At 47.1% G+C, this 12,215-nt stretch overlaps 1 protein-coding gene across 1 annotated transcript in view; it reads right to left on the reverse strand.

Moving 5' to 3' along the window:
• LOC117042262 overlaps positions 1-12,215 on the reverse strand; it is a 119,256-nt gene that overhangs the window by 42,682 nt on the left and 64,359 nt on the right. The window contains exons 8-9 of the mRNA XM_033141795.1: positions 7,136-8,407; positions 6,525-7,099 (exon numbers count right to left, since the gene is read on the reverse strand). Coding sequence (XP_032997686.1) covers positions 6,525-7,099; positions 7,136-8,407 — 1,847 coding nt within the window. The remainder of the gene's footprint in view (positions 1-6,524; positions 7,100-7,135; positions 8,408-12,215) is intronic.

Raw genomic sequence — 12,215 nt, forward strand, 5'->3', positions numbered from 1 at the left:
TTCGGCACCAGCTGTTACGGAAAAATCCCAAGTGTGCTTGTCCACCTGGCCCTATGAGAGAAGCCCACGGGTTCTGCGGAGATCAAGGAGGAAGCCAGCCAGGAGCAAAGTAAAGCAAAGAAGCTTTATTGCGCAACAGGAGCAGCCAAGACTGTTCAACGGGGAAAGGGGTGACATGGACTTTTAAAACTTCACAAAACATCCCAGAATACCCTTCAGGAACGTCACCATCACATGGGGAAAACGTCAGGTGATTGACAGGAGGAAGGGGGGTTTTCAGGATCTGCATATGGGGAAAACAAGTTTAGCATAACGATCAAGGTGGCAGGAACAGGTAAATGGTTTAAGGGTGGGTACAATACACATAGAGAGTTTCCACTGGGGAAGAACAATAGGGGATCCTTGGGAGGATGTCTGCTACTATGGTAACTGATGGATGGGGATTGAGTGGATTATTGGGAGGGGTGCATTTCCTGGATGAGGACGTGACTGCCTGCTGAAAGGATTATGAAGGTCATCGGCACAAAGTCCAAAAATTATATATGTTCAAGAAAGTGTACTTCTGATGGTCGGAGGATGGCGGGAACCGAGGGGATGGAGAGTCCATCTCCTGAGGAGAAGATAGACACTCGAACTGAGCAGATTGGACACTGCGTTCAGGAGTTACGGATTTTACAATAATAAACATTTCGAGCTGTCAAAAACAGGCCACCCAGTCTTTAAATTGTCCATTTGATACATTGTTGCAAGTTATAATTAATAATTTCCCCAACTGGATACATTTTGGTTTCGATTCCATTGTTCTCCCAGCAGGGAGCCTGTCAATACCCACTTAGCGTTCAGCCAAGCGTGAAGGTGATGATTGAATCATAGTATCTGAGCTGAACGTTCCATTTTGCAGGCTGAGCTGGATGCATGCTCCTGATTGGCGGGCCTGCCGTTCATTGAGAAAATGGTGTGTAGCGAAGCGCTTCTGACAGGTGAAGCGGTACGGGTTTTTAGGCTTTATGTACAGCCTTTTGAAGGGGTTTTTGGGGAAAATCAGTGTGCTGCTTGTGAGACCGTGTGGGGAAACATGTGGAGGGGTTTTCGGGGCCCAGGGGAAGTGTCCTAAAGGCGATCCGGTGGGTCCCGGCTGGCCGCCTTGTCAGCAGGCCTCCGGGAAGAGCGCTCCCCCTGCCGGTTTCCCTATCAAGAGTCATCTAGACCAACCCCCTGCAGTGCAGGACTCTCAGCTGAAGCACCCAGGACAGATGGCCACCCAACCTCTGCTGGAAACCTCCAAGGAAGGAGAGCCCACCGCCTCTCATGGGAGTCTGTTCCCCTGCCAAACAGCTCTTGCTGTCACAGAGGGTTTCCACATGTTTAGTCAGAATCTCCTTTCTTGCAACTTGAAGCCATTGGTTCGAGTCATACCCTGCAGCCTAGAACAGAGTTATCTTTCTTTGTTGCTGCATCACCCTGTGGACTCATGCTCAGCTACTGGTCCCCCAAGACCCCTAGATCCTTTTCCCATGTTCTGCTAGTGAGCCAGGTGTCCCCCACCCTCTATATGTGGAGGTGGTTCTTCCTGCCTAAGTGCAGACCTGACATTTGTCCCTGTTGAAATTCACTTTCTTACTCATTTTGTTATGCAAGGACATGCCCCAGGCGGAGCTGCTATTCCTGTTACAGGAAATCTCAGGGGAGCATTAAAAGCGCAAGTTGCACCCAAATTCTCGGTCCTCATCCTCCCGAGTGGTGGATCTATGGCTGGGCTGGATCTGTCCCATCTCAGACTGCAGGGGAGGCAGCTCACAGGATGGACTGCTGTCCAGTGCACCCCTTCTCCTAAGGGAGGAGGGTCCTGGCTGGATATTTCCTCCCCCCTGACTTGGTTTTCTTCCGCAAGTGGTGGAATCAGTGTGTCCCAGAAAAGAAGGGTCTTCCTTGCAGACCAAAGTAGTGCAGTCCAGATACAGGCTAAACCCCTGGGGGTGTGGAGGGGGCAGAGACTTTGGGCCTCTCCCTCCCTTCCCCTCCCCTCGGAGAGCAAACCAGGCCTCACTTGTGAATGATGGGTTCAACCCTTCCTGGAAACTGGCCACACCAGGTCCATGTGCCCCTATGGCGTTCAAAAGAAGCTTCCTGTTGTTTGCCTCAATGCTCAGAGGTGGCTCCTGCCTCCAGGCAGCTTGTGGATTTGCAGAAAGTTGACCCATAAGTTTGGGACCTGCCAAACGCACACTATAGACATCCATAGGGTTTCTCCCCTCTGTGTGTTATCTTGGGGATAATTTGATATGAGCTTACAGTGAAGCATTTGTTACGGAAATTACCGGGGTAGAGGCTGCTCAGCTCCCGGTCCTACGGAGGAAGCCCGTGGTTCGCTGCAGAGGCAATGGAGACCAGCCGGAGATTGGAGCAAAAGCAAAGGAGTTTATTGCGCAACAAGGTTCAGTAGGATCCGAACCTCGAACAAAGGGTGTCATGGACTTTTAAAACTTCCCGCCATTGCCCAGGATACATAGCGAAATACATCATAGTTACGTCAGGGAAGGGAGGGGGAGAGAGGAGGTTCTAGCAAGATTTACATACAGGTAAACAAGTTTTACATATCAGGAAGGATGGCAGGAACCGGTGAATGGATTTAGGGTGGGTACAATATACATTCAGAGTTTCCACTGGGAGAGAACAATAGGAAACTCCTGAGAGGATGTCTGCTACCATGGCAACTGATCGGAGGGTGCTTGGGTGGATTACCGGGGTGGGTGCATTTCCTCTTGCACCTGGGTGAGTACGTGATCCCTCACTTAAAGGATTATGAAAGTAACTGAGATGGATGTCAGAAAATCATACAGTATCAAAATAATAAACTTCTGATGATCGGAGGATGGCGGGGACCAAGGGGATGGAAAGGCCATCTCCTAAGGATAAGATAGACACCAGAATCGAGCAAATCGGACCTTGCGTTCCGGAGATATTGATTTTTATACTAATAAACGTTTTGAGCTGTCAAACAGGCCACCCAGAGTCCAAATTGTCCAGTTGCTACATTGTAACAAGTTATAATTAATAACTTCCCTGCTGGATACAATTTAGTTTCAGTTCCATTGTTCTCGCAGCAGGGAGCCTGTCAATACCCACTTAGCGTGCAGTCAAGCGTGAAGGTGTTGAGTACATCACAGTCGAGCTGAACGTTCCATTTTGCAGGCAGAGCTGAATGCATGCTCCTGATTGGTGGGCTCACCGTTCATTGAGAAAATGGCGTGTACGAGGAACGCTTTTGACAGGAGCGCTTCTCGGAGGCTTTTTCGGGGCGCAGATCGGGACTTTAGAGGGAACCCTTTATCGCGACGGTTTATGTGGGTGCTTGTGTAATTAGTGTGAAGGGGAATGGCAGGAACAAGGGGGAAAGGGGTGCCCCGCTCATCGTCAGGGGGGTAGAAAGGGGTGCAGCTTCACGGTCCTGCACTCGCTGGCATGAAGACCTCGCGGTGGGGAAGGTGATGGCTGGAACTTTTCCCTATCACATTGAACACACACTTAGGCCATCTCCCCATTGCATGGAGGTCTCTCTGGCACTGCCCCCTCTCTGCTCTGCCACCTTCCCTCTTCATGCAAGATGTGCAACTAGGAGCTGAGGCCGCCCTGGTTATGCCCCTAAACAGCCCTTTTATTCCTGACTAGTGGTTTAAACCCGTTAAAATAACGGGCGCTAGAACATATGTGGCGCTGTTGCTGGGGAGGGGGAGGCGATGTCGATGCTCTCAGCCAGGTCTCTTCGGCGCGTGCACCCAGCCTTCCTCCCACCGCTTCCCCTCAGCAACCCCAGGGGCCGACCAGGTCCAAGGGGGGCAGGGAGAGACGGGCCCGCCTGCCTCTGCCTGCATGCCTCATCTGTGGTGTGTTTGCCCGAGCGAGCGAGCGATGGACGGACTGACGTGCCAGCTGCCTCATCCGGGGGTTGGGAGGGGGCTGGGGGGAGGAAGGGGGCGAGGGGGAACGGGGAGCAGCCGCCGCCGCTCCTGAGGAGATTCTGAGGCGGTGGCGGGCGACGTGTGGTGGAAGAGGAGGGGTCCGGCCAGCCCTGCGTTTCTCTCTCTCTCTCACACAGAAACCTTCCCCTCAGCTTCTGCCGCTTTTTCTCTTCTTTCCCTCTTCCTTTTTTTTTTTTAAATAGGCATCCCTATTCGTCCTCCGGAGCGTCGGCGCTCTGCGGGGCGGGCTGTTCTGCGCCACTCCCGGGCCGGGCCGCTAGTTCTCGGGGTCCCAAGTCAGACAGCGGCTGCAGCAGCTGTGGCAGCGTGGCCTCCCTTCTTGGCCTCCCCTCGTCCTCTGGAGCCCCGACGTTCTGATCCAACCGCCCCGCTTCAACTGCCGCCGCTGCTCCTGGCCCAATGTCTCTCCATCCAATCCCTGTGTCCGTGGGGCACATGCTCAGTAGCGCAAACCCAGAGACACAGGGACTGGACGCAGAGACACTTGCGTTTTATATATATAGATGCCCCCAGAGATAATGTTTTATCTGAACACTTTCCCCTTCACATAGCCAGGAATGAGGAGGTGTTGCGACACAATTAATTTATAAAATATAAACAATAGCACTTCCAGTCTGGAGCTGCCACGGCGAACATCAGATCCTATGATAGCAGACACTGGGTGTGCAGATAATTAAGAAGGATTTGAAAGCTCTGGTCCATGGGGTCACGAAGAGTCGGACACGACTGAACAACAACAACATCCTTGCAGTCCCCCCCCCTGGGGGGTCAAGAGGGTTAGTTCTCACTCCCAGATCATCCAATACCTGTCACTCGCTTCTAAGATTCGGGGCAGGGAACGCCGAGTGTATAGCAGTGCACGTATTGGTAACTCTCCAAGGCAGTCACCATGAGCGGCGGTTCCTCCGTTTTTTAAGATAGATATGAATTTGGACTTTAAAAACAGACATGCTCTGGAATAAGGAGACAAGATGAACTGCTAATAGAATCAGCCACTGAGTGCGAGGGTCTCGATATCGTCGTAACCGGAAGGTGGGTGAAGGGAAGCCTTTGTTGGAAAACACTCTGGGCTATCTCTCAGCATCCTCCAGTGAGCATAGCTCTGGAAAAGGCACCCCCTTCTTCTCCAGGGCCCTCCAGTGACATAAACTAACCTTGATTTATGCACACTAGCCTTCTGGCTTAACACACTAAAATTCGAATCGTAGTTCTAAATCCATATTATACTCATCCATATTGTTTCTCCTGTGTCATTTTGGGGACAGCATTCTACACACACGTGTGTCACCGTCCCTTCCCCCAGCACATTGCCGTGAGATGCTCTGGAACGACCCCTTCTTCCCTGTGCCCCCTTCCTTCCTCATGCAAGACATGCAGCTGGGAACATTTCCTGGTTATGCCACTAAATACCCCTTTTATTTCTCCTGTCACCAAACATAACTATGCACAATATATCTATCAACCAAAAGAATAAGTGAGGGTTTCAAGATTACCTTGGGCATATAAGTAGGTGCTTTCAATCTTTCTGTGTCTTCATGATTCCATTATTGCAATTATAACATTGGGAGTTATGCTGCTGTTCCTACAATATTAATCTAACTCTGCTTCCAAAGCTACACCCCCAGTCTCAGCTCTACTTTGTGCAACTCTCCATTCCCAGATACAAACATTCCCAACTCCCTCCACCAAACACCAAAACCAGCTCACTCCCAGTCCATCCTCATTCAGAAGCAACACTCCAGACTCACACACTCCCCCTCCCTATCTAACAGTACACTAAATATTATATTATGCTTACTATTGTGAAATGTTACCTTCATTACTTTAAATACATTTCTAGACAATGTTACAGACAAACTAAACAAAGTATCAAAGAGGTGATAATAATGTAACAATAATCCAAAACAAACCACCACAAACTGGCTAATAAATGCAAAAAGGAATTTACTAGGATAAGATTTATTGATGATTTGATATTTGTTTTGAATAAGGATATATTTCTTGAATTTGATATTTGGTTGAACCAATGTGATACAGCCTTGAGATTCAGTGGTAAGAAAAGCGAAGTTAGTATTCCTTTTTTAGATGTTGAATTATTTTTTGTTGCCTCTGGCAATGAACAGATTTTCAATGTACGTCCATTTCACAAACCCACAGATAGAAATCCCCTTTTGCATTATCACTCCAATCCTCCTGTTCATTTAAAAAATAGCCTCCCTTTCAGTCAATTCATAAGATGAAAAAGAAATTCTTCCCTTGAATCTGATTTTTTGAAAAATGCTATTTCTCGTTTCTTCTGCATTAAAAGATAGAGGCTATCCTCAAACCATAATTCAGATAGCCCTTGACGGGGCCAAAAGAACATCCAGAAAGAGTTTGTTGATACCTAAACCTAAAAATGAACATAACAGGATTTTTGGTTCCATTGAATACATTAAACAACATTGGCACATCATCTCCCACATTCCAGGTAGTGAGAATTTACCTATTTTAGACAAGAATCTGTTGCCATGTGAATCTGTTGATGTTTTCTAAGTGTTCCACTGTCAGTGAATCCCTTTCCACACTCCATGCATTTAAATGGTTTCTCCCCCGTGTGAGTCCGTTGATGAATTCTAAGGTTTCCACTCTGACTGAAGCTCTTTCCACATTCCATGCATTTAAATGGTTTCTCCCCCGTGTGAGTCCGTTGATGTTTTCTAAGTGTTCCACTCTCACTGAAGCTCTTTCCACACACCATGCAGTTAAATGGTTTCTCCCCCGTATGAGTCTGTTTATGAATTCTAAGTTTTCCACTCTGACTAAAGCTCTTTCCACACTCCATGCATTTAAATAGTTTCTCCCCTGTGTGAGTCCGTTGATGGTTTCTAAGGCCTCCATTCTGACTAAAGCTCTTTCCACACTCCATGCATTTAAATGGTTTCTCTCCTGTGTGAGTCCGTTGATGAATTCTAAGAGTTCCACTGTCAGTGAAGCTCTTTCCACACTCCATGCATTTAAATGGTTTCTCCCCTGTGTGAGTCCGTTGATGAATTCTAAGTTTTCCACTCTGACTGAAACCCTTTCCACATTCCATGCATTTAAATGGTTTCTCCCCCGTGTGAGTCCGTTGATGTTTTCTAACTGTTCCACTATCAGTAAAGCTCTTTCCACACTCCATGCATTTAAATGGTTTCTCTCCTGTGTGAGTCCGTTGATGAATTCTAAGAGTTCCACTGTCAGTGAAGCTCTTTCCACACTCCATGCATTTATATGGTTTCTCCCCTATGTGAATCCGTTGATGTTTTCTAAGTGTTCCACTGTCAGTGAAGCTCTTTCCACACTTCATGCATTTAAATGGTTTCTCCCCTGTGTGAGTCCGTTGATGAATTCTAAGCTTTCCACTCTGACTGAAGCTCTTTCCACACACCATGCATTTAAATGGTTTCTCCCCTGTGTGAGTCCGTTGATGGTTTCTAAGGTCTCCATTCTGACTGAAGCTCTTTCCACATTCCATGCATTTAAATGGTTTCTCCCCTGTGTGAGTCCGTTGATGAATTCTAAGCTTTCCACTCTGACTGAAGCTCTTTCCACACACCATGCATTTAAATGGTTTCTCCCCTGTGTGAGTCCGTTGATGGTTTCTAAGGTCTCCATTCTGACTGAAGCTCTTTCCACATTCCATGCATTTAAATGGTTTCTCTCCTGTGTGAGTCCGTTGATGAGTTCTAAGTGTTCCACTGCCAGTGAAGCTCTTTCCACACTCCATGCATTTAAATGGTTTCTCTCCTGTGTGAGTCCGTTGATGTTTTCTAAGTGTTCCACTGTCAGTGAAGCTCTTTCCACACTCCATGCAGCTAAATGGTTTCTCCCCCGTGTGAGTCCATTGATGAATTCTAAGTGTTCCACTGCCAGTGAAGCTCTTTCCACAATCCATGCATTGAAATGGTTTCTCCCCCGTGTGAGTCCGTTGATGTTTTCTAAGTGTTCCACTGTCAGTGAAGCTCTTTCCACACTCCATGCATTTAAATGGTTTCTCCCCTGTGTGAGTCCGTTGATGAATTCTAAGTTTTCCACTCTGACTGAAGCTCTTTCCACATTCCATGCATTTAAATGGTTTCTCCCCTGTGTGAGTCCGTTGATGAATTCTAAGTTTTCCACTCTGACTGAAGCTCTTTCCACATTCCATGCATTTAAATGGTTTCTCCCCTGTGTGAGTCCGTTGATGAATTCTAAGTTTTCCACTCTGATTGAAGCTCTTTCCACACTCCATGCATTTAAATGGTTTCTCTCCTGTGTGAGTCCGTTGATGAATTTTAAGGTTTCCAATCTGAGTGAAGCTCTTTCCACATTCCATGCATTTAAAAGGTTTCTCCCCAGTGTGAGTATGTTGATGAATTCTAAGGTTTCCACTGTGATTGAAGCTCTTTCCACACTCCATACATTTAAATGGTTTTTTAATGTCTTCTTCGTTATTTGCATTGAAATGGCCCACCAGAATTCTGACTGCCTTCTCCATTGTCTGCTTTGGAGGCCGAAGGGGGGAGGAAATCCTATTTGTTTTCTAGGAAGAGAAGAAAGGAATATTACACACATCAATCAGCACCAGCTCATACATTCTCTCCTGTCCTCCATGTGTTCAAAATTCTTAGGAAAGGCAAATGAAATAATGTCAAATAATGGTAATGCATCATTAGCCTTTCATAACCCTTAAGCATCGTTAATGAAGCATCATTATCTCAGAATACGTTTGAACTGTGGGGTTTACTTTTTATAAAAAGTGGTTTCTCGTAAGACAGGGAGCTACTCTATGTCCCTGAATCTGCGCCATTATTCATCAGGATCCTAAGCTCACCGTGAAGTTCTTCATCCTCTGCACTATACAACACAATACAAATGAAATAATGTTCAATAATGGTAATGGATTTCATTAGTTTACTCAAAGAAGAGAAATGGTTTAATAGAAGGAATGTGGAATCTACTTTGGATATTGTAGAATGCTTTTCCGAAACATCTACCGACTTCCATAGAGTGCAACCATTTAGAGTGCAGAACCTGTTTCTCTCTGAGTTGACAGGAAATCAATCTTAAATGCATGCAGCCTATGTGAGTGTTTGTTGTTTGTATGTAAGATTGTCTAGTTATGTATTTAAAGTAACGAAGGTAACGTTTCACAATTCATCATGTGAAAGGCTGGACTGGATGAATCCCAAACCGGAATTAAGATTGCCGGAAAAAATATCAACAACCTCAGATATGCTGATGATACTACCTTGATGGCAGAAAGTGAGGAGGAATTAAAGAACCTTTTAATGAGGGTGAAAGAGGAGAGCTCAAAATATGGTCTGAAGCTCAACATCAAAAAAACTAAGATCATGGCCACTGGTCCCATCACCTCCTGGGGAAGAAATGGAGGCAGTGAGAGATTTTACTTTCTTGGGCTCCATGATCACTGCAAATGGTGACAGCAGTCACGAAATTAGAAGGCGCCTGCTTCTTGGGAGGAAAGCAATGACAAACCTAGACAGCATCTTAAAAAGCAAAGACATCACCTTGCCGACAAAGGTCCGTATAGTTAAAGCTATGGTTTTCCCAGTAGTAATGTATGGAAGTGAGAGCTGGACCATAAAGAAGGCTGATCGCTGAAGAATTGATGCTTTTGAATTATGGTGCTGGAGGAGACTCTTGAGAGTCCCATGGACTGCAAGAAGATCAAACCTATCCATTCTCAAGGAAATCGGCCCTGAGTGCTCACTAGAAGGACAGATCCTGAAGTTGAGGCTCCAGTACTTTGGCCACCTCATGAGAAGAGAAGACTCCCTGGAAAAGACCCTGATGTTGGGAAAGATGGAGGTCACAAGGAGAAGGGGACGACAGAGGATGAGATGGTTGGACAGTGTTCTCGAAGCGACTGGCATGGGTTTGGCCAAGCTGCGGGAGGCAGTGGAGGATAGGGGTGCCTGGCGTGCTCTGGTCCATGGGGTCACAAAGAGTCGGACACGACTGAACGACTGAACAACAAATATTTCTCTTCATCTGAAGATAACAATACAAAAATATGTGTGACATTGAAAAAAGTGAATATTAAAGGTGAAGAAAAGAAGTGAAACCAGTAAAGTTTCCATCTGAGTGTAAAGAAGAAACCAATCTTCAAATCAGTTTCATATTCCCTGGCTGTTTTTCTCAGCCACAATTGTGTATTAAACTCTTAGCCACACTTTCTTCTGGAATGTCAACTGGACCTCTTTGGAATAGGAGCCAAAAATACTTTGGGATTTCATCCACACACACCTTCTGTGTGGGGAGCAGCGGAGGAAGGCAGGGCGGGGGGAGGGGCAGTTATGGTGCTGCAGGTTGGCGGACCCACTGTACGTTCCTAAGCAAGCAACTTTGGGGGTGGACACCTTGGATTTATAGTGTTAGAGTTTCAAGAAACCTTAGGATCCAGTTCCACCAACTCCCAAGTAACACTGAGCCCCAAGAGGAACCTTCTATGTTGAGTTGAGGCATCTCTGGCCCTCCAGTTGTGGTTGGACACAAAGTACCACCTGCCCAAGCAAGGGGGAGGGGGGAAAACTACCCTACTATCCTTTCAAACCCCCCCCCCGCCCCAAATCTTGCCATCCCTTCCCAGCTTCCCTGTTTGCAGATTCAGGAGGAGGAAAAGTGCATCCTTCTTCTCCCCCTCCCCCCAACTCCAAATCTCCACCCATCCAAAAAAAAAAATGTTTTGCACCTCTTTTCCCTCCTCCTCCTCTGCAGTCCTGCTCTTCTTCCGGGAATATGGATGGAGGCCCCTCCCCCTCCAACCTTGGCTCCCCCCTCCCCCCTTCCTGCCTCTCTAGGAAGCGGAGCTCACTGACCCAGGGGGAGGAATGAGTGGCGCCTCCCTCCCAGAACACAAAAATTCTCCTCCTTCCAAACCAGCTCCATTATCCTGTTTCTTTCCTGAAAAGGTCGTGGGTTCAATCCCCGGAGACGGTAGGGAAAGAGACGCCCCCCAACCTCCAAAAAACTCCTCCGGGGCACGAAGGTTACATTCCCCCTTCATCTCTTTAAATCTATTGCCGGGAGAGGGGGGATCCGGCCAGTTTTACACCCATTTCCCAAGGTGGGGTTGGCAGGGCCATGGCGGAGGGTGTCCCCGTTACAACAGCCCTGCAGAGTAGACCGGAGTCTCACAATCCTGAATGGTGTTAGAATTATCCCTTGCTGTTACACACGCACACAAACACTTATTTCATGTGAGCTGCTTGGAGGACAGCTTTGGTTCAAAGGCAAGATTGAAATACAATGGTTTTTCCCATTCCTAACAGAGAGATATTGCTCCACCCCTCCTCTCCATGGGCTGGCGACCTCCAGATCCAGAGGGGCTCGCCCCCTTCCTTTCCCCCTTCTCCCCACTGCCCCTTTGAAGACAGGGAGACGTACAGAGCAGGTTTTTTCTTATAACGAACGTCATTAGAATATGTTTGGTTGGCATGCTTATTTATGGCGTGATAAAACTATTACACACAAGAGCTCTATGAATCAGGTCATTCAGAAAATCCTTTTTACATTATGGAAGAAATACAATAATCTGCTGGAAAGAAATACACCTCTTTGGCTTTCACCCACAAAAGCAACAGCTTTTTTTTTTTTTTTTAAACGCAATACGGAAGAAACAATGGGCAACTTACAGATATCTTTTGGACTTTTCAGAAGAAATAAAACTGGATAAACAGGATGAGGTGGGAGGTGCGGTGGCGAATTGCTTTCAATACCATCAAATAGTCTTCTCTAGACAAGATAAAAAGAGAGGTTTTTTGACTGAAAGTTCACAGTTTGAAAGAGATAATATTGAGAGGAAAGAGAAAGTGTTTTCCAAAATTCAGGTAGAAAATTGTCCAATCTGATGAAGTGTGCATGCACGTGAAAGCTTATACCCAGAACAAACTTACCATGTTTTTCGAACCATAAGACGCACTTTCCAGTCCTAAAATATAAGGGGAAATGTTGGTGCGTCTTATGGAGCGAAGGCTCCCTGTCAGGCAAGTGGCAAGAAGCGGGGATGGGGCGGGCGGAGGAGGAGACCCTGCTGGTTCTTCCCCGCCTCCCTTCGCAAAAGCAAGCTTGTTTTTGCGAAGGGAGGCGGCAGGGAACGACCAGCAGCATCTCCTCCGCCTCCCCGCGAGAATGCCGGTGTCGGAAGGGGCCAGTGGAGGCAGGGGAAACACGGTAGCATCGCTACAGCATCGTACCGGGCTCCCCCTGCCT

This window comes from Lacerta agilis, chromosome 2 (genome assembly GCF_009819535.1).
Source record: "Lacerta agilis isolate rLacAgi1 chromosome 2, rLacAgi1.pri, whole genome shotgun sequence".
NCBI classification, from domain to species: domain Eukaryota; kingdom Metazoa; phylum Chordata; class Lepidosauria; order Squamata; family Lacertidae; genus Lacerta; species Lacerta agilis.